The sequence below is a fragment of the Lineus longissimus genome, chromosome 14 (assembly GCF_910592395.1).
Source record: "Lineus longissimus chromosome 14, tnLinLong1.2, whole genome shotgun sequence".
Taxonomy (NCBI): Eukaryota; Metazoa; Nemertea; class Pilidiophora; order Heteronemertea; family Lineidae; genus Lineus; species Lineus longissimus.
Window position 1 is genome coordinate 2,623,746 of NC_088321.1, and position 26,699 is coordinate 2,650,444.

The window sequence follows — 26,699 nt, forward strand, 5'->3', positions numbered from 1 at the left end:
CCCTCATGGACGGCGGGTTAAGCCGGGCCATATACCTGGGGGTACTATACATCATTCCCCCCCTTCGGACAGAGATGGATCGTCCTCGATCCTACTTAGCGCTTCATGCGTCTCAGTACCGAACTACAAATCCAGAGCTCGCATCGCGTGGGAAGGTCTGCCAGATATATTGTACGCGCCGGTCACCGATCCAAAGGTTGACCGCGCTCAACGTTGCTTAACTTCCACTCTGGGGCCAACGCGCTAACCACTGGGCCATAAAGGAATTCCCTCATGGACGGCGGGTTAAGCCGGGCCATATACCTGGGGGTACTATACACCCCCCACCCCATCTAGTAAATACGGCCCTGTTTTCAACCTGGAATATGAAATTAGTTTTTTACCCCTGCCCCTGCCCCTGTCCCTGCCCCACTCTAGTCTCGCGAGATCCATATCAAGCGAGGGTAGGAAACGTTACGTAGCGTCGTTGAGCTGATTAACCCTGCCCCTGCCCCTGCCCAGTGTGTTGCAGACATTGTTGGCCTGACGCTGCCGGCCACGCCCAATTGTTTAGTGGCGGCAATAATCAAATGTTATCCTGTAAAAGATGGAACGCTCCACTCATCCGGGTTCGATGGGTTTTTTCCTCACCCCAACCCTTATTTTGTGTCATCAGACAGACCGGGCCCAGGAGACCGGATCACCATCCTGATCGTATGTCTGACGTACCCTCCGCAATGAGGCTGTAGATGCGGGTGGAAGTGTTCTGGTGCCACAAACGTGTCTGTGAATAAGTATAAAAGCAGTCCCAGAAATAGTCCTGTCGTCTCCCCCCTCCCGTCCCCTATCTCTTTTAAGCTGAAGATGAGTGAAGCCTGTTTTAAAATCCAGACGAGTCATGACTGTCCAAGAGGGGCTCTCTTTCTGACCTACAGCGGGACCCGCAGGCATAGACCCATAAGGACGACAATAACAACGTGTTTTCCAATCTCCCCAGCGCAGGTTGTGTGGTTATGTCTCTCTGTTACCGCTGTCAACGATTTGGCTCCGATCCTCCGCCCTCGTTTCGGTATTCTCTCCATCCACGCGCTGGTGCAGCTGTATGCTCAATAATAATTGTGCCAATAATTGTACTGCCATCATTTTTCAAGAATTTCTTGAATATCTTGATTTTCTATTTTTTTGGCGGGATTTAAATCTGATAAGTGATGTATTTGCATTATTTTGGGCAGACCTGCCCACTACATACGGAATCAACGAACGTACGCTTAAAAGTAGGTCGCAAAATATTACAAAGCAATTCGTTTTGAAGAAATTTTTTTGACATTAAGTCCATCTCTGTTTCGAATGCAGCAGTAAAATGTTCTTATTTTAGTCCGGGAATTGGCCTCGCCCTCGTCAGTTAGTTACAGAACACTAGTCTCGCGAGATTACGTCATTTGCCGGCTCTGCTGATTGACTCCACTGATTGACATACAATGCCAATCGCATTGGTACGGAAGCGTATTTGTGCCAAGTGAAAAAAAAAATTCTGGCATAAATGAAAAAAAAATTTTTTTTTAATCACGTACGTACGAGTGAGTATCACGTAATAACGCGATAATTCGCGCTATCGCGTACGTACATGACACTAATGCGTAATTACGAGATAACTATGTGATAATTACGTGATAGTTTTCTCGTAATAACGTGATAGTTATCGCGTAATAACGTGTTAGTTATCGCGTAATAACGCGTAAGTTATCTCGTAATTACGCGTTAGTTATCGCGTAATAACGTGATAGTTATCTCGTAATTACGCGTTAGTATCACGTACGTACGCAGTAGCGTGAATTATCGCGTTATTACGTGTTAGTTATCGTGTAATAACGTGTTAATCATCTCGTAATTACGTGTTAGTTATCGCGTAATTACGTGTTAGTTATCGCGTAATAGCGTGTTAGTTATCGCGTAATAACGCGTTAGTTATCTCGTAATTACGCGTTAGTTATCGCGTAATAACGTGATAGTTATCTCGTAATTACACGTTAGTATCCCGTACGTACGCAATAGTGCGAATTATCGCGTTATTACGTGATACTATCTCGTACGTACGTAATTTAAAAACATTCTTCATTAATACCAAAACTTTTTTTTACTTGGCACTAATACGCATCCGTACATGGGGGAGCTGATGTAACCAGCAAATCAATGTTCTTCATCCCTCCGTGATCGACCATGCCCTCGCTCTGATCATCACGGATCAACAGTTATAGATTATTAAGCATTTGCAGTAGGTAAGAAGAAATCTTTTTCGATACTGATCTCTTGTTATGTATGTAGCGTTGGCCTCCGTGTGTCGTGTCGGCGCATGCTTTCAGAGCCAGCTGTGTGTACAAAGTGCATGCATTCATCGTGTGCATTCCCATTGCCACATGGCCATGGGCATAGGGCTTTTCGAAAAAATTGCCGAAACTGGCCAAGTCAAATGACCTCAAGCAGAACACATCTTAATCCGGAAGAAGGAGACTTTGGACAATGCCATGATGGTACGCCCATTGTATGGGATTGGCCACAACAGTGGCAGTGCCATAGCATGATTGATAGACAGCCAGGGCAGGCTGCCGCATAGGCCTTAGCCATACCTGATGTCGTTTTTACGTGGCCTGCGGTTAACTGCAGTAGTGGTGATCGCAGAAGCTGCTGGAGTGGAAGTAGAATACCGGTATATGCTGCATGGCGGTGCATGCACTGCATTCTATTTTATCTTCCGACTGACAGACATCATTGGATTCCACCTCCGAAGACACTGGTGTGATGTGTGCTCCAGGATTGGGGTGATTGCTGAACATGTTTGGGAAAACATTGGCCTGGCACCGTTTATGCTCCTTGGTAGAAAGCGGCAAGTCGGTATAATTGTGATTGTCTTACCGATGGAATGTAAATGAAGAAACAGTGGTGGTCTAAATCCAAAAGTTGCACTATGTAACATCCTTATTATGAGCCTCTGCTCTAGCCACTAAGCTACTGATCTATGTACTAATATATCAGCTATAATCAAATAAAATTGTTCTCTCGTATGTTTTTGTTTGTCTGGATTTAATTCCAAAGCATAAGAATGGCTTTTTCCTTCAGAAAATGGTCAGGCCAAGGAAAATAAGGGACTTTGTTTTTACCCTAGAAGACGAAACGTATGTCCAAGTTGAAGTACCATTTCCTGCACCCCATATGGTAATTCCTGGCATTGACAACAGTGCTGACAATGTGCAGCCCTGTCCTACAACATCATATGAACCAGAAGGGAATCTTCTTGACATTGAACAAACAGGTAATTTGCTTGACAAGAGGGGGCATGTGTTCTTTCTATTCTTAAACTAGGCTGTTTTTTCCATTCACTGGGATTCAGAAAGAAAAAAAAATTCTTCGACTACTCCACTAATGATAATCATAGTCTACTAAAAAATTGATTGCTGACACTCTAATATATGATTTTTGACCAGGTTTCAATTCTTTGTTGGATATTCCACTCCAGTATACAAACATTGAGTCCACTCGAGATACCTATCATTCGCATGTTTCACTAAAAAAATATCCATGTATTTTGAATCTGTATCCTGGCAATTTTCAAATGAAACTTAACGACCCATCCATGAATAATTTTTTCTGATTGAAACTCTCCTTGATGATATACTTAATTGCCTATCATATCATCTCATCCCTCTCCCTGATTTTGTTTTAGCTCTAGCTTCATTGATTTCAAAATAAATGTTGTTCTATTGTAGTTGATGAGTGTTCTAAAACACAGTATTTTTCACGCATTTATCATTAGTTTAATTGAGGCGCTCTTTATTCTGGTACTTCGTCATTTGTATTTCGCGCGCTTTCCGTTTCGCGCGCTTTCTATTTCGCGCTTGCATCTCTGGTACATCACTACGTCATTCGCCATTTTAGATTCAGAGGGTCATCGCAGATTTGTCTTCTTCTTTCGTTGGAGGGTTTTGACCTTTCTATGTGTGAGAAACTGGATGAGAGCAACTCAAGGTATAAGATAAAATGTATAAGAATCCCCCTTGCCCCATCATGTTGGTCAATATTGAGTAAAGGGCTCATAAAACACACTTGAAAGTGATGGCTATCGATATCATTTAGATTTGTCTCGGTCAGGGTCAGGTTGCACGCTGATGTGTGTATTGATACATTAGGCCTATTCTTGGGTACTGGCAGGGCTGCGTACCTGTACGGAAAGGCCGTATTTTGGTACGACTGAATTCCCGACTTTACGGAATACGGTTTTTACCGTTATGGTACGGCCTTTACAGTGCTGAAAATACGTTTTTTTTCAACTTAAAATACGTTGTAAAATGTTTGTATACGGTTAAATTCTTGAAATAAACATTCAAATTTCTAGTTTCATTTAGTTTCTTAGCCTTTAAACCCGATATCTGATCCTGGCGGGCCCGATATTAGAAGTTCCCACGCCCGTTGCCAAGGAGAGTTTTTCTTTATTCAGTACGCAATATACTGATTAGTCTCGCGCACCGCGACACCGATCGTAGTTATCACCCTATTTTGAGGATCTGGAAACTTGTATCACATGTGTACAGCTGCTGTGCGAGACTACCCTGCATAGAATAATGGCGGCGGCCAACAACTTTGAAATTTACACTATGTCATGATACTACGGGAACTTATGGCAAAATACAGGAAAATTTCAGCAATATTACAGGAAAAATTATAATATTAGAGGGTAAGCAGCCCTGTACTGGTTCCAGGGCGAAGTCTCTTTTGTAATAAAAAATATTCGGGTAATATTTGTGAGTTCCCGTTATATTTTAATGCCATGCTGGTAGCTGGTAAACTGTTTGTACTGATCTTGGTTGGGAACTATGGACTTTTCATGATTGAAAGTCATAATGTGCCATGTGAGACTTCTCTGGTGACCTCGTAGATTGTCCATCTTTGTGAAGGTGGCAGCACCTGTCGGACCATGTGTTATGGGAATTGTTTATTCAATGACAAAGTGAACTTATTTTTGTATTATATTTTATTTTGCAGAAACAAAGTTTTGGAACTAACATCCAGTCGTTCTCGTTAGTAATTCCTTCGATTCGTCACAATGAGGGCACTGCACACAGCACAGCCAAAGAAAAGAAGCAGATACGGTCAAGAAAAAGTTTCTCAGCTTGAGAACTGGAATGCTATTCATGATGGAATGTTCACTAGTTTCCAAGAGTCGCTTGTTCCTGGTATGAACTGTGGAGCGTGCAGTGTTCGATTGTTATCCGTGTATCGATAAGATGACTGTTATGTTGGCTTCTTTCTTTGCGCAGCTGTGTTGAAGAAGTGCATAAACACACATTGTTTCACCAACCATACAAATGGCAGGTCAGTATCTAATACTGTGTTTTATGACATAATGCAACTTTTTTGTTGCATGTCAGATAACTACATGTATTTGTATCGTACATTTCAGTTTCAGTAGTTGTGTTTCGGGACACAAAAACAATTTAATCAATTCCTTCAGAAATGTATTGTTGTTATGCCAAATCTCAATGCTTCAGTTTTGCTGAAATAGCTATATGGTTGTTACAGTATTATTTTCAAGTTGAGGGCAAAACTGGTGGATCAATAATGCATGTAGGATGTAAATACAATGTATTTAGAAGAGAATAGTTTTTGCAGTGAAAGAAAAACCCCAACTGGTGATCAAATATTCTTTAGTTGGATTTCATGATGGCCTTACAAAGGAGACGATAATAAACCCAAAAAGTTTTCAGATAAAAAGGGAGGCCATTAAGGCATACAATTTCCATCCCCAGGACAGCAAGTTGTGGAGCGTATAGTGAAAGCCCTGGACGATGATTAGTCCATTCATTTATGAATCAATTTGGGTATGCACAGATTTGCTTGGTTGATATCACCCTCTAATCTGAATCATTTTCTATGCAGGCTCGAACTTGGAATTCATTTGTACCCAGGGGCAGTTGTGAAAAAGTTGTCCGGAGACATAACCATTCCTGCTCTACATCATTTATATGGCCTGTTGTTGATCATAAAGGTTTGCATTGAAAATTTCTCTTATTTTGCATACAATCTTAAACACTTGTTGTACCTTAGCACTTTTATTCCCATTTTTTAAGAAACCAACTTCTTTCATTGTTTTCATTAATGCCTAATGCTGTTTGTAGTAACAAGCCTGTGAAGAGAACCAAAAAAGCCTAATGACTGCTTTTAGTTTTTAATTCATTCTTCCATTCATCTCGACTTATCTCATTTTGTTTCAGGACGATATCATCGATTGAATTTCCAGTTTTGCCTCGGTGAACCAGAGTCTGTTACCCTGATACGTCATCACCTGTGGCCTTCGTCTCCAAAGAAACCACACATGTGTTTTCATTTCCACTTCATGGATTTGCTGCGGGTAATATATCTTCAAGGAACAATTCCTGTCATGGACCTCTGTGAAGCATTCAAGCACTTCTACAGTCCTTATGTTCATTTTGAAGACCCGGTAAGTGGGTTGTATGTCTTTGTCATGAATTTTTTAAAGGAAAGATTGGTTACACTGAGACTCTAAGACTATGGCCAGGGAATTGATAAAAACTAAGCGGACCCACACTGACAGAAACCAATGTATCGCATTGACATTGTTTACTTCGAATACATGTATTGTATAGTATCTCAATGTCTCACTGACTCAGAAACGTTGTTGTGCGACCACCCCTAGTTGTTATCTACAGTGTTTATTGTTTGTCCCTCCAATAAGATTTAATAAAATTGAAATCGCTGCTGTGAAATTTACTATTTTTGCCTGATTGAATTTTGGAGGCTTGGAGCCAAAAGTAATCTTTTAATTTTAATAAAACGAATCTTTTGTATCCCCCTTTATGGCTTTAAACCAGACTTGGGCGGATGCATATCCAGTGCTGATCTTTATTCAAATTTCTCTAAATTCACAGGCAATCCAGAATATCTACAGAGTCCTGATAAATGAAAGCTTCGAGGAATACAGGGCTTTCATATACCAGTGTGACTATCTCCGTGATGTCTGCCCTGATTTTGGTGATGGAACAGTATGTCCTGCTTGTCCAATGGTAAGACTATCTGATAATCATTATTATTTGATGTCCATTGTGTATATGCACTGTTACTGCTACTGTGGAGTTGAGGTTGACTCTTCAGCCAACAACGTGGTAATGATTCCAATGGTGGTCCTTTAAAGACTCCATAATGGGGGCATGTTTATTGGTCAAAGATTGAATATGTTCTGGTGGCCCACCTGAACAAAATTGGCTGCAGACAAAAGATATTCAACAGAAATGACAAGAACTTGACCTGTCCTGGAGTGTCACTATGGGCCTTTGCTGACCTTTGCTGATGGGAATTTAGGGTAACAACTTGTTTCTAAGTGTAGGATTGTGATTGCAAGAAGTGTTTATAAAAAATATTGTGTCTGTTTGACTAAATCATTTTAGTGTCCAATTTTGATAAAGTATGTTTTTGTTTTTTTTTTACTGCAGGAAGATGATTATCCAGTGATAATTTCAATGGATGGTAACTTTGGGCTTGTGCGGAAAAAGTCGTCTGGTGTCAGTTTTTCCGAGCCGAAGCATGCGGGTCACTTCTTTTCTAATCAGAGTGAGGTTGATGAGTTTGTTCAAAAACATAACGGAAGCATGAAGAAAGCTGGCGACGTAAGATAGTGTTAATCAACCTATTAATTGTCAGCATCATTTTGAATGCCTTAGAAACTTATTCTCAATGTATTTGTTCGCACAATGCGCTTTCAAATAAATTACTGGCACTTAATGTTCTGATTTTATCCATTTTCATGATTCCACTTGTTAAATAGATTATGAAGTTTGCAGTTTTTTTATGTGCCACATTTATTTTCATTGTGGTTTAAAATTGGCATTTATTGAATGATAACCATTGTTTTCCATTGTACTGTTATTGCATTTTTAGCTCAGCTGACAAAGTCAGCAGAGCTAGTCAAATAGCTATTCAATTGGTGTCCGTCCTTCCATCCAGCCATCTGTAGACAAAGTTGGGCATTTTGTAATCATACAACCGAGGCACTTCAAATCTAGTCTTGCTTATAAACACCGCAGAAAATGTTGCTTACGGAAAAAAATTTGGGCGATTCGACTCAAATTCAGCTCCCCAGGGGGCAAAATGCGTAAATGAAAAAACAATTTTTTGACGCTCTATTCCAGCAGATAAAAGCTTGAAATAAAGTTGAAAAGGTCTTCATGATACAGAAGTTTTGATATAAAATAGATTAGTGTCGATTTATATCACCAGTTGGCGGTAGTGAGCAAAACTGTTGTTTGACCCCGGATGACCCCGCTTTAAATTTCCCGCCGAGGTTACCTGGAGAACTATCATCAAGAAAATGGCGGCGACCTTTTTATTTCTACCGGAGCGATGATTTGTAAGTGACAAATTTTCTTATTTAAGCCTTTACGGAAATGTATTTTGGTACGAAACTTCACACGTTTATAGAAAAGATCAACGAGAATGTGTTCAAATGCCCTCATAACGATGAGTTCAACGGAATTGGGTCAAAACAACATTCGAATGGAGTCAACTTTCTTTGCGAAATTGAAGCGACGACCTCATTATTTATCGTAATTTATGCAGATCTGAGTCCAGCTGATGGGTGATGTTCTGATTTGTGTTCAAACTATTGGAAACTTCGGAAATTAGTTCTATTAATTCTACTATTCTGCAGGAGTATATTATAGCCATTGATGTTGACAGCTAAAAGCACGAAAACTTTGTTGTTGATCGTCGGGGCGGATTGATATGTGGTTGTGCGTCCAAGGTGATTAGGTCATTCAGTTAGTTTGAGAAAGATCATGATCATAAAGATGCGTGTTGTGTTATCATAACCGGAAAATAAGTTGAAGTTATTATTAGTACTACGATTCTTACATGAGTAAAAAGTAGACGTTTTAAGCAACACAATAATGTTACTTCCGTAAAAAAACTGTCAATTCTCCTTACCACAGAAGCCAAGCCATTGCTCTTGTAGTGTTAAGTTATGCAGGGGCTTAATCAATTACCTGCACTCCCTGTGGGGTGAATAACATTACCTTTTGAACAGCTGGCTGTAGGGGGATGATTGGAACAGCCGGTATACCTGCTGACCTGCTGAACCCAGGTTAATGTTATTTTCAATCCACGATTGCAGGTCACCTGATTTTCGAGATTTCGCGGGAAATGAAATTGTAAACAAACGCATGTGTGCAGTTCCAATGTAAACAAAAATGTATTTTTGGTACTTTTGGTTGCTGGACTTGGGTTTTCCCGCAGTTAGGAGCTGGGGTCAAATTGGTGGTCAATTGTTTATGGGTGCTGTTTTAGTCAGAGGTAGCCCTTGATTATGAAGGGATTTTCAAATTAAGGTGACCATGGTCTTTTTATGTGCTCACCACAGCTTTCAATACTTGATGTATATGAAGAGGTGTGCGGAACCTGACATGGCCTTACCAAGGAGCTCCTCACGGTGCTGAACTTCTAGCTTGCCTGTCGACTAAGGCAAGGCATATTGACATTGCCTCATAATCTTTATCGGACCAATTGATATACTTTTATATGCACGCATACATCACGCCATTTCAGGGTCCGAGTCTGTAGACAATTGGTTTGATTAATTTGTCTCTTCGATATTGCTCCTTTATTGCATTAGATTTTCATCGCAATTCAATCTATTCAAGATGTAGCCAATTTGAACCTGTCTGCGCCAAGGATAGATCGACTCACTAGGGATATGCAGTAGAGCACAATGTCATGACACTTTGTATTGTAAATTCCAACCACCTGCAGGACAGGTCAATTTCTCTCAATAAAATTAATTTTGTTGACTCCTGTAATCTTTACCTTATTAAAAAAAAGACAGTGGTGTTAGTCCCAAACTGGTAATTTCTATTTATTTTGACCTCTGTTAAATCAGGATACCTCTCAATTACAGACAGCATTTTGTATCCTTGTGCTGTACAACCCAGCCTGGACATACCACAGTTGTCCATGGAGAAGTCTCATCCTCTCTGACACTTCTTTTCTGTAAAGCTACCGATACAACATACTGAACTAGGATATATTCCGTTGCCTCCTGTAATATTTACATACCATGGCTGATTAGTTCAATCATATTTCATCCAGCTGGCAGCTCTGCATTGGAAATTTTAGTGGTATAACGTGTTCTCTTGACCTTCAAACAGTAGTATAAAGCCAATATTTACTACTTTACACTCTCAGTCCTATGTTATTAGGTCATCCAGCTGAGCGCCAGGCCCTTGGGCCTCTTGTTAATCTTCAGGCTTGCAGCAATTTCAAGGGTGGAAATACTTTGAGGACAAATAGTCGATACGAAAAATTGGATGAGACAGCAGTTTTTGGTTCGGCATGTCGTCATGTAAGTGCCCGTCATTATGTTTAGCCTAAAACATGGAGAGAGGTAACGGTTTGATTTGCTGTTTTCCTCAGTCAATATGACTAAGATGTGTTGTATCAAAGTGATATTTAAAAAATATTGTCATACATGTGACTGTTCGGAAATGTTTTGCGTTGTGATTTTCAAGTACGGTTTAGCTGAAAGAGTGTTTGATGTGCAACTATTTTCCCTTTATCTAATTGGCGCATAACCGTAGTGTCACGTATAAATGATCATCCTGCCTTGGAGGAGGAATACTCCCTGGAGAAAATCACTTCCAAGTGCAGAGCAAACACTGAAGATATTTTGACACCAATCCCTATTGACTGTTCAACCTTTAACCTTTAATAACCCAATCACTAAAACTGAAAAATTGCTGCCTGCTGCACACGCTGTGGGTTTGTTTTGTTGCAGATAGTTGCTGTAAGAATTTCAGTAAATATTCAGTTGCAGATCATGCCCCTGGCATAGGCCTAGTTCTTATCATATTCATAATGATCTAACTAGTTTGGCTGGCATCTATTTCAGTAATCAGTTGCTGCCTTTTTCTGTATGGTGTTTTGATAAAGCTTTATGAAGATACATCTAGTGGCAGATCAAAAACCCATTCTTCGATACAATATTTGGATAAGAATTAGCTTCTTGATTTTTAGCTCACCTCTTAGCAGAGGTGAGCTTATCCCATACCGTGGCGTCCGTCGTCCGTCGTCGTCGTCGTCGTCGTCGTCGTCGTCGTCGTCCGTCGCCCGTTAGCAGGGCACGTTTCGTAACTGTTAGAGCTATTGAGTTGAAACTTGGTACACATGTACCCTTATGTAATGACACCTTGGAGACCAAGTTTCGGTCCGATTCGTTTCATGGTTTGGCCACCAGGGGGCCAAACGTTAAAAGTGAAAATATGCAATATCTCCCTTAATAGTAGTCGGGAAATTTTGAAAAAAATATGGTAGGTACTTCTAGCAAAGGTGCATCATATATCCTCCGGGTTTTTGATTTGATCTCCTTTTCAAGGTCACAGAGGTCAAATGGTGTAAATTGGCCGTTAGGATGTAACGATGGCACGTTTCTAAACTGCAATGACTATTGATACCAAATTTGGTACACATTTACCCCTTAGTCAGGTGATCTCAGGGACCGAAGTTTGGTCCAATATGATTCACCACTTGACCACCAAGGGGCAAAATCCAAAAACCTTAAAAGTGTGATTATTCCTTAACTTCTTGCTCGATTGCCACCAATTTGATATCATGGGTACATCTAACCACCATACAGTATATGTCACACAGGTTTGTAATTTGACCTTCATGTCAAGGTCACAGAGGTCAAATGGCGTAAATTCGCCGTCAGGCCGTAACTATGGCACGTTTCTTAACTGCAATGACTATTGATCACAAATTAAGTACACATGTACCCCTTGGTCAGGTGATCTTAGGTACCGAAGTTTGGTGCGATCTGATTTGCCGTTTGGCCTCCAGGGATGTGGCCAAATCCTAAATTCTTCAAAATGCCATTATTCCTAGTAATGACTTGCCCGATTGGCACCAATTATATATCATAGGTACATCTAATTCTAACAACCATTCAATGTGTCACCCGGGTCTTCTTTGATTTGACCTACTTTTCAAGGTCACAGAGGTCGAATGTACTGTAAATTGGCCATTTTGGGGAAATTGTAATTGCTTGGACCTACATCAAACCTAACACTACATGACACAATACCATGCTCTTTATCCATCTTTCCTCCACATGAGGTGAGCACAATGGCCCTGGCCATTTCATTAAGGTTTGCATGCAAATTATATCAACTCTTTAACTTGGAATCAAAAGGTGTTCCCATCACAGGCTAGAGATGGTTGGATCAGTCTGCATTCATGTTAGTTTGACAATTTCCTACCCTAATAATAATCATTGTCCTTTTCAGCGTTCAGGTTCTGGTAGTCTTTTAGATAGGTTGAAGCTGGCAATTCTTATATTTCACTGCTATGGCCACAAGTTACCTTGTAAGGTAGGTTGTTTCACAAAGTATATTTTTTTGGAAAGTGATCATCCTTGGTCACTCAGTATATGGAAAATAATCCTGGTTGGTTGCGTAATATTTCGCATGTATCATAACAAACACACGCTCCACTGTATTTGCATTTGGTTTTGGAAGGAGTAAGTCAAGTGACATCACCCTAGCTGTGTTGTTTCAGAGTTTATCATTCTTTTACTTGTGCAGACTGATTACTGAATGGGCTTTGGATCAACACCTTCAACTGACACTGCTCTTTGATTTCTTTATAGGTTAGGTACAGTCCTCGGCGAGTTGTTGGTGTTGGGTTAACAGACGGTGAGACACTGGAATGTCTGTGGTCCTTTTTTGCGGAGTTTCTCAAAGATAACGAAAGAAATGACCCCCAGTCACAGGATAGATGTTCTTACTGATGCTATGATCTATTACACAAACAAGAAGGTCTCAAAGATCGGTATGTTTTAAACAGTTACACAGAGTGGTATTCAGGTGGCGTTGATGGCATTTAGCCTCAATCAGAATGGGAACTTTTAGGCTGTTTTGTGGTCAGGCTATATCTAATTGGATGCATAACTGTTGACCTTTAGCTTAGCTGATAGTATAAACTTCTTCTTGGCACTGACAAGACAAAGTAATGTGCTTATCCTTCTTCATGTAGCAGTATTCAATCGCTTTTCAATTGCACTGTTGAGTACTTGATTCCTCAAAATGAAAATTTGTGGTGTTCTTTGTATCCTTCTGAATACCCAAAAATATCTGTGATCTACCATCAGGTACTACAAGGATGTTATTGAAATTCAAAGTATGTGCTTGGAATATATCTGTTATAATTTCCAGGTCCGTATCTGGCGTCAAAGCTGACGAAAGCTGAGGATGTAATGTCAACAACAAAAAAGGAATTGAAAGCTCTCCTTGAAGGTATGTGCATTTCTCTCTTATTCCAGCAGCTGCAACACACTAAACACCAGTGGCAGCATATTACAAGCCTGACTCCTTAGATCAGTTCTCAGCAGTCAGTCATCTGGGGATAATTCAAGCTTGGCATCAGTGAAACATGTAAAAGTTGATAAAGAGGGTCAAAGCATCTTTTCTCATCCCTGGCAGTCTAATCATTCATGTCTGTTCAAGTTTAGACTTTGTGTTGTGTTTGTGGATCATTATGATCAACCAAAGATAACATTCAGTAATAGAGAATTTCCTTTTTCCTGGGCTTACATCTGAAGCCTTGTTTTTGCCGATGCAGTGATATGCATGCTGATGCAAATTTCATTTTATTTGAGTAACCGTGAGTATTTACCAAGTGCATGCCATTACACAATCCAAACACATTGAAGCACATTTTCACAAATAGTAACGGCATGTCTGTGCACTTATTTTGTTCCAATAACAGTGTATCCTTATCTCTTTTAGTGTCAGAAAGTCAGGTAGAACTCTGGCTTGCAGAGGCACAGATTCCTGCTAGTTGTCAGCGACTGAGACGAGGTAAGACCCATTATTAGCTCACCTATTAGCAGAGGTGAGCTTATCCCATACCGTGGCGTCCGTCGTCCGTCGTCGTCGTCGTCGTCGTCGTCGTCGTCGTCGTCGTCCGTCGTCCGTTAGCAGGGCACGTTTCGTAACTGTTAGAGCTATTGAGTTGAAACTTGGTACACATGTACCCTTATGTAATGACACCTTGGAGACCAAGTTTCGGTCCGATTCGTTTCATGGTTTGGCCACCAGGGGCCAAAGGTTAAAAGTGAAAATATGCAATATCTCCCTTAATAGTAGTCGGGAAATTTTGAAAAAAATATGGTAGGTACTTCTAGCAAAGGTGCATCATATATCCTCCGGGTTTTTGATTTGCCCTCCTTTTCAAGGTCACAGAGGTCAAATGGTGTAAATTGGCCGTTAGGATGTAACGATGGCACGTTTCTAAACTGCAATGACTATTGATACCAAATTTGGTACACATTTACCCCTTAGTCAGGTGATCTCAGGGACCGAAGTTTGGTCCAATATGATTCACCACTTGACCACCAGGGGGCAAAATCCAAAAACCTTAAAAATGTGATTATTCCTTAACTTCTTGCCCGATTGCCACCAATTTGATATCATGGGTACATCTAACCACCATACAGTATATGTCACACAGGTTTTTAATTTGACCTTCTTGTCAAGGTCACAGAGGTCAAATGGCGTAAATTCGCCGTCGGGCCGTAACTATGGCACGTTTCTTAACTGCAATGACTATTGATCACAAATTAAGTACACATGTACCCCTTGGTCAGGTGATCTCAGGTACCGAAGTTTGGTGCGATCTGATTTGCCATGTGGCCTCCAGGGAGGGGGCCAAATCCTAAATTCTTCAAAATGCCATTATTCCTAGTAATGACTTGCCCGATTGGCACCAATTTTATATCATAGGTACATCTAATTCTAACAACCATTCAATGTGTCACCCGGGTCTTCTTTGATTTGACCTACTTTTCAAGGTCACAGAGGTCGAATGTACTGTAAATTGGCCATTTTGGGGAAATTGTAATTGCTTGGACCTACATCAAACCTAACACTACATGACACAATACCATGCTCTTTATCCATCTTTCCTCCACATGAGGTGAGCACAATGGCCCTGGCCATTTCATTAATATCATTATAGGCCCCAGATCCCGTCTGGGGACTATATTGATATCACTGGAATTCTCGAAACTGTTATTTTCTTCCACCAAATTAACACATTTATTGCGGTAGTCCAGCAAAACGGCTAAATAAACCAGAAATCAATCACCCTTACACCACCAAACCCAATTCCATCTATGGACTATCGCAAAAGTATTTTAAAAATCCTGAGTATTTCGATTTTTTTGAAGCATTTTTTGCTGAGATATGATACCGTCTTCTCCCAACATGCCGAAGCCGCGATTCAATCTGACATGCGCTGTGACATGCGCAGAGGCGAGACGCTGATACATTAGCATAAGCTCCGCCCCGTCATAATGACGTCATTATTCTCAATCTCAGGAGTTGGTCGAGCGATGGGGCGATGGAGGTATTATAAAGAAACCCAATTCGATTCATGGACTATCGCATTTTCAAAACTCAGAATATTTCGATGCTTTAGATGCGTTTTTATGACTCCAGCTCCTCCCTCTGGGAGCTGGAGTCAGTATTGTTTTCGCTCAGGTGTCTCGTACAATCACGTGACCTCTCCAACACTCGATAATGCACTCTTTTCGTCCACGTTTTAGGCCAATCTTTGGCATGAACATGAAATCTAATAAGCGCAGTACTTAAATCAGATGTTTCTCTCGCCTTGAAAACATTCCTGGGTAAAATCCATTGAGATTAGCCGAGTTAATCTACTTTTTCCGTGCTTAAAATCTCTGCCGCTGAATTCTATAAATAGGAACTATTAACATCGCGGCAGTGTGGTTCCCATTGTGCGCCCTCCCACTTCACACCACGTCAGGAAGTTTTACGGAGAGGGAGGGCGTGCGGTAAGAAGAATGACCAAAATGACGTCACGTTTTCCTGGCAATGCCTCTTGCCAGACCAGTCAAGCATTGGGAAAGCATCTTTAATTCAGACAACGTTAGAACTAGAAAAACGAATAATTTGCAAAAGTAAAAGCAGATTTCACCACTAACCAGTCAAATCGGAATACGACGGCGCAAAATGTTCTCGCTTTCCTCCTGCTTCCTCCTCGCTTTCCTCCTTTGACTACAGTCGAGTTTGTTACTCGGTTTCTACTCGGTTGACATGACGACTACCTGGGGACTATCAAATTTGCTACCAGCAAATTTCGGAATTCTAGTTATCATCATCATCATCATCATTATTATTAGGAAATAGCATCAGTGGGCCAGTAAAAAGTTAGGTGGAGTCCGGTGCATAAGTTTGGTTGCAATTTGCCCTTTTGCCATAGTATGACATTTTGTCAATTATTTTGTAGCTCCAGTTGCTCACTGGTATCAACAAGGCCAAACAACCAAGGATGAGATATTTCAAAGCTAAAGGTCATCAGATTAAAAGTCAGTCCATTGGCAAACTGGCATCCACCAAGATGAACTACCAAGTGTGGTGGAAATTGGTTTCGTAATTCAAAACTTGCAAAACCGTAACCTCTGCAAATATACTTAAATTTCAGATCTGTCCAGCAAGGCCAGTATCTTACATTCTGTCAACAAACACAGTGTTGAGAGGGCTGCATCTCGAAATGGTAAAGAAATAATTATGCCGGTACGTAGAAACATCCATTTAACCTTTTTGTTGGCTCGCCAGTTGATGAGGCGATAAACTAGTGCATTGTCTGTTGTTTTCTTTATCTTATATCATAAACAGTGGCAAGTTTGCAGCGAATCACTTCCCTTCTGAATGTTGTAATGAACCCAAAGACCAGATGATCTTTGACTGGAAATCTAATTACAAATATGGCACTCTTGGTGTTATTTTACATTGATAGCTTTGGACCCCATGTTGAATTCCTGGTCCTGAGTGATGAAAATTCAGCTGGTTCAATTTTGGCTTTCATTTCAATGTCCATTCTTCAATCTAAAGGTGAATTTATAGAATTAATCTCAAATCCTTCATACCCTCACATTACAGATGGCTAGGCTATTGCAATTAAACTGCAGAAAAACATCAACAGAACCAATCGGCATATTAAGAAGATGATGGAAATCTTCAACACAAAGGACATGGATGAGAGTTTACCAGAGACACTTGTTTACGAAGATGCGTTGAAGGGACATTACTTAGGCATGGAAGAAGCACCAATTGCAGGTCCTAATGATAGTGTGCCATTCCACCTTAAAGAACAAGCTGTTGACTTGTTTTGCCACCACTCCCGAGCTTTTGAGGAACGGTGCTTGTTGTTGAAGAAGATGGTCAATGTTGACTGCGTCTTTTAGAAGCAACAACAAGTTTTGTTGGCCTGTGCAACATCGGATTATCTCTCACAGGGCCAGATGGCAATGGTAGTTGCTAAGGCAATTTCTAAAGAAGAACTTCACTATGAATTCTATGAGGCATGCAAGGGCAATGTGGAATTGCCATTTCCTGGGCAGACATTTATTGCATCTGTCATTAACAATCATCGAAGCATCACCACTAGTGAACTTGGCCTTCCTGAGGAAGAGGTCAGTGACTTCCTTGAAAGGGTGCAGTGTTTGGAGGAAGAGCAGGAGCAGCATGGTGATGATGGGGACGATCATGAGATAGAAGACGGATTAAGTGCAGTTCAGGAGAGTGATTACTTGGATCTGATTGATTTGTAGCTACAATTTTTGAGGTCTTCATGTTTAAGGTAAAAAAAATGTATATAAGGTAAAATGGGGTATTTGCAGCCCAGGTCTAATTGTAGCCCCTGGCAATGTTTTTGATTCATATTCCGGTAACCGTGGAATTATTCAGCCAACCCAAGCATGGATATGAAAGAGGTGACTCTTAAGTATCACAACATAAATAGTTTTGGATTATGCAACATGTTATGTAAGAGCTTTGGCTATAAGAAGTAAACAAATCGGACACATGCACAAAAAAAGTTGGGATCGAACTTTTTACAGGTATGAATTTTCCACACTTACAGAGCATTGATGTATTTGAAACTTGGTTCAGGTGATCAGTATTGAGTGTAGAGAATGTTGTATGCGGCATTTATTGTCATTATTATAGGTAAATTTTCAGAGACACTTCTGACCAAGGTGTATTTGTAGCCCTTTGGTTCGGGGTATTTGAAGCCCCATATAAATAGCTCAATATATCCTGTCATAAATCATGAAAATGCTAGGTTTTTTATTTTTATACCCGAATTATATTATTTGATCATAAATTTATCCAAATTAGATACAATAACCTTCATGTATCAGCAATGATACATTTGAGATTCCATACTAGTTAATCTAAATTTTTTTCGAAATAATGTTAATATTTTCAAAGTTACTGGTGTCTCTAGTTAAAGCCACATTATTGACTAGATAGCAGCATTTCTCATTGTACATGTATATTGTATTACCATTTAGTGGTGCCAGCTATTATTGGGGTTGATACATGACTCATAACTGAAACTAAAGTTTTTAATGGCGCACGACAAGACCGTCAGCCAATTCAGAATGTCACAAGCTGTTGTCTGACACGAGGTGTAATGTACAACAGAGATGATAAATAGAACTTTTACCCCAGTTTAAAATCAGTCTGATTTGAGACGATTAAAAATTTTTGGTAAATGACTGCATCAAAAAATCACCTACGTGTTCAACAAATATTGATTTATTTCAGCAAAATCTCGTCGTCAACCTAGATTTTGATAATATTGAAAGCTTAAAATGTATAAGTAAAAAGTATAAATGGCAACTGAATAATTGATTGATTCCTCCCTTTCCTATAGGGTCGGTCCCTCCCTTCTCCTGGGACAGAAAAGAAAAAGAGGTTACGAAAGAACAAACAGATGAGAAAAAGGGTTCAACTAGATGAAGTAAGAATCAATGACTTTTTGGCTCACCGTAGGGGAGTCTATACAACACCGCAGTGTCCGTCGTCCGTCGTCGTCGTCGTCGTCGTTGTCCGTCGTATCCTAGTTCAAAAACAGTGGCACGTTTTTTAACCGCTAGGCCTATGAACTTAAAACTTTGTACACATGACCCCCTAGGTCAGATGACCCGTGACACTAAATTTCTGTCCGATCTGATTCTCTACTTGGCCACCAGGGGGCCAAATGTGGATATCTAAAAAGTGTGATATCTCGCTTATTAGTGACTTGTTTTCGATAAAACTTTTGTGGTAGGTACTCATAGCAAGGATACATCATATATCTTACGGGTTTTTAATTTGATCTACTTTTCAAGGTCGCAGAGGTCAAATGGCGTGAATTGGCCGTTTGAGTGTAACTATGGCACGTTTCTCAACCACCAAAGGTATGAGCTTGAAACTTGGTACATATAACCCCCTATATCAGATAACCTCTGGTGCTGAATTTCAGCCTGATCTGATTCTTGACTTTGCCACCAGGGGGCCAAAACTGAAAAAGTAAGAAGTGCAATAGCCTGTTTATTAGTCTCCGCCACGGCACGTAGTGGCCGTGAGAGGAGACTCTTGGGTTAGCTAGGAAACTTTCTCGGCAAAATCAACCTCGGCCTAGGGCGCCGATGTGCCTATGCGTGTGTACACGTTGTAGTGCTTGTGGGTGGATTTCAATTGTCGCAATTTTGTCAAGATTTGACACGAAGTTTCGAGAAAACCGCACATTGATAAAATATTCTGCTCTTACGTACGGCGAGTTCATTTATTATTCCAAGTCCACGTCGGCAGTACGTCGTTATTCGAGCACTTTGAGCACGGAATACATTGTAGTTTCGTAGATTGTTTTTGCGGCAATGAGCACTCGGAACGTTACTCGCACGTCTTGGTTCCCTCGGCTGTTCCTAGAGGGCAGGAATAGCACGCCTCCTAGGAACAGCCGAGGGAACCAAGACGATGTTCGCACTGACTGCACATGCGCATTCAGAAATGACTGTTCATTTGTTGAAGGTCGCAAAATTTGCAACGAGGTCAGTGTTATAGTAGTTTCGAGAAAACGACGCTGTAATAAAATATTTTGTTGGCATCTAACGACTATTGACTCATAGCAGATCTGACACCATCACAACCTATCACAAACATTCCAGCAACAGAGTACTTCATCATCGCACATTAAAACATTGAAGGACTACAACAGCACAAATCAGCAATGGCAAAAAACAGTCAAATCAAACAAGCCAACATCATATGTCTTACTGAAACATGGTTACAACACACTGATATAACAAATTCAAGTGTGCAACTACCAAACTATACATTCAGTCATAACCCACGCAACAAATGCTATAGCACAGACGAACCCAACAGTTCAGCTACATCATTCATCAACAAATCGAAAGGGGGCGTTGGTCTATACATCAAAACAGACCAGCAACATGCCATAATAACGTACAACGACCTCAACATTGAGCATATAGTACTACGAAGCCAAACACCAACATTGACAATCGTCAACATCTACAGACCCCCAACTTACAACATCACAGACTTCCTGCCACACTTCCTAAAACTTCTCCAAACCACAATTGCTGGAAGTGAAACAAATGAACCAATCATTATAGTTGGGGACTTCAACCTAGACTTGAACAAACAACCACAAAACCGAATAACAGATATGCTTGCAGACTACGGCTTTACCCAAATGATACAACAAACAACCACCAAAGGCCACACCCTCCTAGACCATATCTACCAACGCTCCACACCATACAACACAATATTCGGAGTATGCCACACCCACTACAGTTACCACAATATCACTTATGCTGCCATCCCCAACCCAAAGGCACCCCCCTTAGAATAGCGCCAAACACGATCATGACATAATTATGGCGCTCCAATGCGGTCATAACTCCTTACATATCGTTCAACGATAATTCCTACCGTTAAAGTATGATGTAACGACCCTTAAAGTATAATAAGATACCGTTACGATCGAATTCAAAACGCTACACGTCTCTTAGGACGTCAAATATTATTTAACGCCCGGAGTTCAGCGCTAACGAGTGAGTCCACAAACAAACCGTCTCGAAAAGCATGAATTGAAACGAGTGCCCCGATTGGCTGCAGCAAGGCAATGCGGTAATAAGTCCTTATCCTTCAACGCTATCTTGGTGAGTCACCAAACAAGTTAATTAACGATGTTCGAGCGATAGCGTCGAATTTATACGAATTAGACTGATGGTGTAACGCGTGGAAATCCTATTTAACTGTATTACATTAACCTTGAATGATAAATACATAGCCATGAACGATAAATAGATAACGGTGAACGATATGTAAGGAGTTATGACCTCATTGGAGCGCCATACATAATAAGACCTTTTTACTCTGGGCCATTTCAAATCAGTCCGAAGGTTTCTTGGTGAGAATGCATCATGTAATTGTTTATTCACTTGTCGAGATATCACTTGCATGCACAATTCCCGTTAATACCCCCTTGGAAACCAGAATACGACTTCCAAATAACCCCAGCTTCCGGGTCTAGACACTTCTTCACTACATGCGGTTTCACGTTTAGTCTGCATTCCAGGGTGAAGAAAGAGGCCTATTATGCAAACCCATCCAAACCACTCAAGATAAAAACTTGCAAGACTACCAAACACTTGTATATAATGTTATCATTATGTTAGTACAGATATCAATAAAAAACATTTTGAACAAATAAAGCCTCCCCCTTTCATTCATGCCCACCCCCATACACTTAACACACCCCGCCAAACAGTCCAACCCCTTCCATGGCTACGATAAACCGAAAATATTCGCTGATGCTTATTTTCGCCGATTCAAGGAAATTCCGTTAATAATACATGTGGATATCTTGGCTTTTCGCAATTCCACATGTAACAAGCCCCACTTAACCCCATTAACAATTTACAATTCACACTTGTCATTTCGCAAATTATTTGCACCCGCTAAAGTAGCAAAATATAACAGCCAGCTAAATGTCCCACGTTTAAATTATCGCTACCACAAACACAACAAAACCTTTCACCACAGCAGCCTTACGCCGTGGCGGAGACTTCAGAGTATGCCTGCAGACTCAACTGACAATTCTAGTTAGCAAATTGTTTTTGATGAAATTTTTATGGCAGGGACCCCTAGCAAGGTTACCTCAGATGTTGCACGATTTTTCGGAATTGACCTACTTTTTAAGGTCGCAGAGGTCAAATGGCGTAAATTTGCCGTTTGAGTGTAACTATGGCACGTTTCTCAACCGCAACAGTAATGAACTTGAAACTTTGAACAAATGACCCCCTAGGTCAGTTGACCTTTTACACTGAATTTTGGTTCGGTCTGATTATTGACTTGGCCACCAGGGGGCCCAAACTCAAAACTCAAAAAGTGTGATTTCTCGCTTATTACTGATTTGTTTTTGATAAAAGTTTCATGGTAGGTACTCCTAGCAAGGATACATCACATATCTTACGGGTTTTTGATTTAACCCACCTTTCAAGTTCACAGAGGTCAAAGTTGAAAACTTTACCGTTCTTGGTACGTTTTGTCGTTGTTCAATGTAAAGAGTTTTAATTTTGTGTAATGATGCATCTAAGAAGCCACTATTTGTATGCCAAGTTTCGGAATTCAAATATGGCCGAAATTGCATGTTTTGTGGGTTTTTCCTCGTATTGTGGCAATCCAAAGGTCGTGAGTTCAAACCCCGGTCAAGGACAGCCAAAAATATTTGTATTTTTCATCTTTTCCTTTTTTCTTTTCTGAGTTCTATCTTACATTTTCTTCATTTTTTGATTTATTTGGTGCCATAGATTTAATTAGGCGGCCATCTTGAAAATCGTTTTTTGCCGATTGCTGTAGTGAGTGATGAGTGATGAAATTGTTATGGTCAGGTGGATGTGTCTACATCACATATCACCCTGGTTTGTTATTTGACCTACCTGTCGGGGTCACTGAGGTCAAAGTTAAAAATATATTCACCATTGTCATACTGTAGCACTTTCTGTAACTGTCTACTAAAAATACTTACGGTGAGCACAATGGCCCCTGGCCGTTTCATTTAGGGAACTTATTCCTTTCCTTGTCCTTACTTGTATTCCCCTTTACTCTCATACAGTGATGCTAAATTTCTTTGACTAGATTATACCACCAATCGCTTTTGTTTCAATGCCAATTCTTTTAATCGATGGAGGTTTATTCAGTTGAACAAGAGATCCAGTTATGGTAGTGGTAGGTCATGCTAATCAATCTTTTTGTCTTTTTACACTACAGGATCAAGTTGCTAGCTGTTCTTTTCAAGATGGCAGCCTTCTGGACAATGAAAGTACTCGGAAACCTACTGTGAGTATCTGTATTTTCAAAAGCTAGTAAATGTTGTGGCCATACTCTGCTGCTAAGGGTTGTTTTAAATCAGGTTAGATTTATAAATTTTCAAATGAATGGAGGAACCACTAATGTAGATCTCTATTATAGTAAAAACACCTAAAATTAAGAATTTTTTGTGCACATGGAAACATGGAAAACATGGATTGCAAAGATTTCCGAAAGGTGTGGATTTCCTTATGCTCTGTTGATCTACCAGACTCAATTAGTCAGTTCATCAAAAGTGTTGACATGATATATGAATTAATAAGAGCATGTTGATATATGGTTTTAGGCACCTGTTGCTGATTCTTCTCATCAGGATGACTGCAGACAAGATACTGAAACACAGGAACAGTTAAATGTAAGCGTAAATTTCTTAGAATGAAAGACTTGGTAATAATCAGGACAGAGATGTCCTTGACATTATTTCTAACGGTTTATGTACTGTATGAAAATCTGAACAATTGCCAAACATTATTACATCTACAAACTAATGACGATAATCTCATTTTCAGGGAGCTGTAGTGTCAACAAGTTCACCAAGTAAGAGTCATTGTGCTGCTAGCGCATATACACAAGCATGGATATCAAAATTTGCCGTAAGTACATGTATTTTTATCAAGAAAGCATGTAACTAGATGAAATTCAATTTGAGGTCGTTAGAGTAAATAACAACTTAAAGCGTGTATGTCTCCTTCAATAACTAAGATGATGGCATTGACGAGTTCGACGCCAATAATAGATACAATGATGATGAGGTTTTGCTGTTCAAACAAATTTGTTGTGGCATTTAGTACATGAAATATGGTATTTAAATCCCGAAAAACAGAGGCCAAATGAAACATTTGGTAAAGACAACGATCAAAGTTCTGGCTAGGCTATGTATGACATGAACACAATTATTATTGTTCTCATGGGTATCTTCTTTTATTACAGTCACACGGTGCGCCTACTGATAGTTCAACTCTTACAAAAGAAGCCATAACTGTTCAAAGAAGGAAGTTATGTCTGCAAAGTTCCACAGAGAGAAGGTCACCAGAAAAATGTCCGTCACAAGAAGTAAGTTCACAGAGTTGGCTTTGTTAAAAAAAACTTGAGTTTAAACACAGCGTTATAACAACTTCCCACTAATCAGTATAGATTCAAATGCAAGATGCATTTATTACTATTTGCACATCATCAGGCTGGACCAGTTACAGTGCTGTGGCCTAAGTGGAGATTAGCAGGTTGAAACCTCACCATACAAGAGCACCCCTAATACTTTACATGTATGTCTGCTTTGGGCAATGCTAGAGAGAATTTGGACACTGGTTGAGCAGAGCCTGGGTGTTGTGGTTACAGCTGCTCCTTTGCCTTTTCAGAGTTCCAAATTAAGACAACTGAGAAGTGACTACGAAAAGCTTGAAGACAAGTGTGACAGGCTAAAATATGACCTTGTGAAGACAGACAGGCGCTATAAATACTTATATGAACAGTACAACTACGTGCAATTCATGGCCTCAGTGCGGAATGAACGACACAAAATTTGTACCCACTTTCGAATGGCGGAGCAAGTGTCGTCATATGCTGCCAAGCAGGTTGAAGAAAGTGTTTTTAGCAACGTCTTTTTCAATCCAGACTGTGACATAGACAACGTCATTGTTCCTATCATCAATGTAACGCTGATGAAAGTATTAAAAGTTGGAGACACTTGCCAAATATACAAAGCCGCCTGCCACACTGTCAATAGGTTCGCTGCTAAGCAATACAGTGATGAGAACTATGTATCCGTTGTCAACCGAGAGTTTCAGGTGCTGTCCTGTATCAATGCCACATTTACCCCATTCCCAATTGGAGTATACTATGAGGATAACAAACCGATATTGGTGACTTCACTCCACCACATTACGGGGAATGTATAAAGCTTAAAGGACCGTTTTTTGGATTTTCCTTCCCATTTAAGTGGGAGGGGATGGGTGAAAGCAACGGTCACATTTGGCTTTCACCTCCGTCACCTCTTCGAAAGACGGTTTTTGCATAACAACTTGAAGGCTGATAATGTTGTGCTGGATGCAAATGAGAAGGGCATAGATGTCATTCTGTGCAGTTGGAAAAATTCTTGTAGAATCGAATCTGCCCGAATTCTCACAGAGAAGCAAACAAAAAAGCTTGCGGACAATATTGTTGTCCCAGAAGTTTTGCGCAGAGAGAAGCCATTTTCAATTGCAAGTAACATTTATGCATTCGGTTGTCTTGGAATCTTGGTTGTGAAATATTGTAGGGCATATGAAATCAAGGATTACAATTTACCAGCTCTGGAAAGATTCTGTCTGATATGTGTGAGTCCAAGATCTGCAGCAAGGCCAGATGTTGAGCTGTTTGACGAAGACCTCGAATCATTTGACATATAATAATGTGTGACTCTAACTGAAAAGACAGTACATGTATCCCTCTGACATTGGCGGATGGTATTTTGGAGAACTTTGTTTTCCACCTGGAGGATCTTGACTGAGAATACTTGGCCTGTAAGGTCACATACAATTTACAAACTGTATGACGAGTTTGGGTCTTAACCCTTTAGCTCCTGCGAGTCTACAAATTTTTTTCCAGCATCTCCCTGAAGATTTCCAGGTATTCCTATAGTGTATAGACTTTTGGCAAAAGAGATACAAAAAGTTGAGAATGAAGTACTACAAGTTATTTTGAAGCTAACAATCATACCTACAATATGATATCATAAATTTTTCATTTTAACCCCCTGGTATCGACAGGATTAACCCTCTCAGCAATTTAGTGAAAATTCATAAAAAGGCCCTGTAGTAAACAACAGAATCATAAGAAGTTCCTACCTAATCAACAAAATCCATAAAGAAACCCAAATGTACGATAATCCAACCTAATATCGATCGAAAAACACAACCCGGCAGTCTCCTGTACATGAATACATGAATGGGTTGATATGAAGTTATGGTTTGCACATGTCACATTTGTTGGTCAAGTTGGACCATGAGAATTGCGAAATTAAAACACCTACAAAAATTTCCAGGGTGTGGTTTTATTGCTGAATTGACATGTAGACGATGGATATTTTTTTACCGGTGAATACTAGTTGTATGTTGTTATTATCAATATGTCAGGCCTTCCTAGTTGGTCACAAGTTGTCATAGTGACTTGTCTAGTTCAAAGTGTTCTGTTCAATAAAAACACTTGAATTCACTTGAGTCATATGTTGTGTTTTCCTTTGAATTTTATTACACAGTGGCGAGTATTGATACTTTCAATTATAGCCTACAGTGGAAACCAACACAGACCAGAGCTACAAGGAGAATGGCATGCCAAATCAAAGAAGAGAATCTTGCTGTGTTCGCTTGCTACCACACTATGACCAAAAACCGGAAATTACAACAGCTTTTTAGGTGACAAGGTGCATTTTGGAGG

General features: G+C 40.2%; 2 protein-coding genes across 10 annotated transcripts in view; both read left to right on the plus strand.

The window, feature by feature from the left end:
• Positions 1 to 26,699, plus strand: part of LOC135498884 (uncharacterized) — a 500,658-nt gene that overhangs the window by 268,931 nt on the left and 205,028 nt on the right. The window lies entirely within an intron of this gene.
• LOC135498823 (uncharacterized) lies at positions 3,899 to 26,438 on the plus strand. Of its 5 annotated transcripts, XR_010449146.1 has the most exons (16): positions 3,899 to 3,999; positions 5,014 to 5,343; positions 5,908 to 6,016; positions 6,243 to 6,469; positions 6,918 to 7,052; positions 7,479 to 7,652; positions 10,283 to 10,378; positions 12,318 to 12,401; positions 12,680 to 12,861; positions 13,245 to 13,325; positions 13,818 to 13,889; positions 16,537 to 16,628; positions 16,995 to 17,694; positions 23,190 to 23,241; positions 23,575 to 23,643; positions 23,798 to 23,817. XR_010449146.1 is itself a non-coding variant. In XM_064789287.1 (10 exons), exons 4-10 carry the CDS (start codon positions 17,686 to 17,688, stop codon positions 25,181 to 25,183), a joined length of 981 nt encoding a protein of 326 aa, XP_064645357.1. In that variant the 5' UTR covers positions 13,244 to 13,325; positions 13,818 to 13,889; positions 16,537 to 16,628; positions 16,995 to 17,685; the 3' UTR covers positions 25,184 to 26,438. The 5 variants fall into 5 exon arrangements, 4 of the variants coding, with proteins under 4 accessions (XP_064645357.1, XP_064645358.1, XP_064645360.1 ...); XM_064789287.1 differs by lacking the exons at positions 3,899 to 3,999; positions 5,014 to 5,343; positions 5,908 to 6,016; ... (4 more) ...; positions 12,318 to 12,401; positions 12,680 to 12,861 and adding exons at positions 18,775 to 18,861; positions 24,219 to 24,341; positions 24,644 to 26,438 and having other exon boundaries at positions 13,244 to 13,325; positions 23,190 to 23,258; positions 23,798 to 23,881; XM_064789288.1 differs by lacking the exons at positions 3,899 to 3,999; positions 5,014 to 5,343; positions 5,908 to 6,016; ... (4 more) ...; positions 12,318 to 12,401; positions 12,680 to 12,861 and adding exons at positions 24,219 to 24,341; positions 24,644 to 26,438 and having other exon boundaries at positions 13,244 to 13,325; positions 23,190 to 23,258; positions 23,798 to 23,881.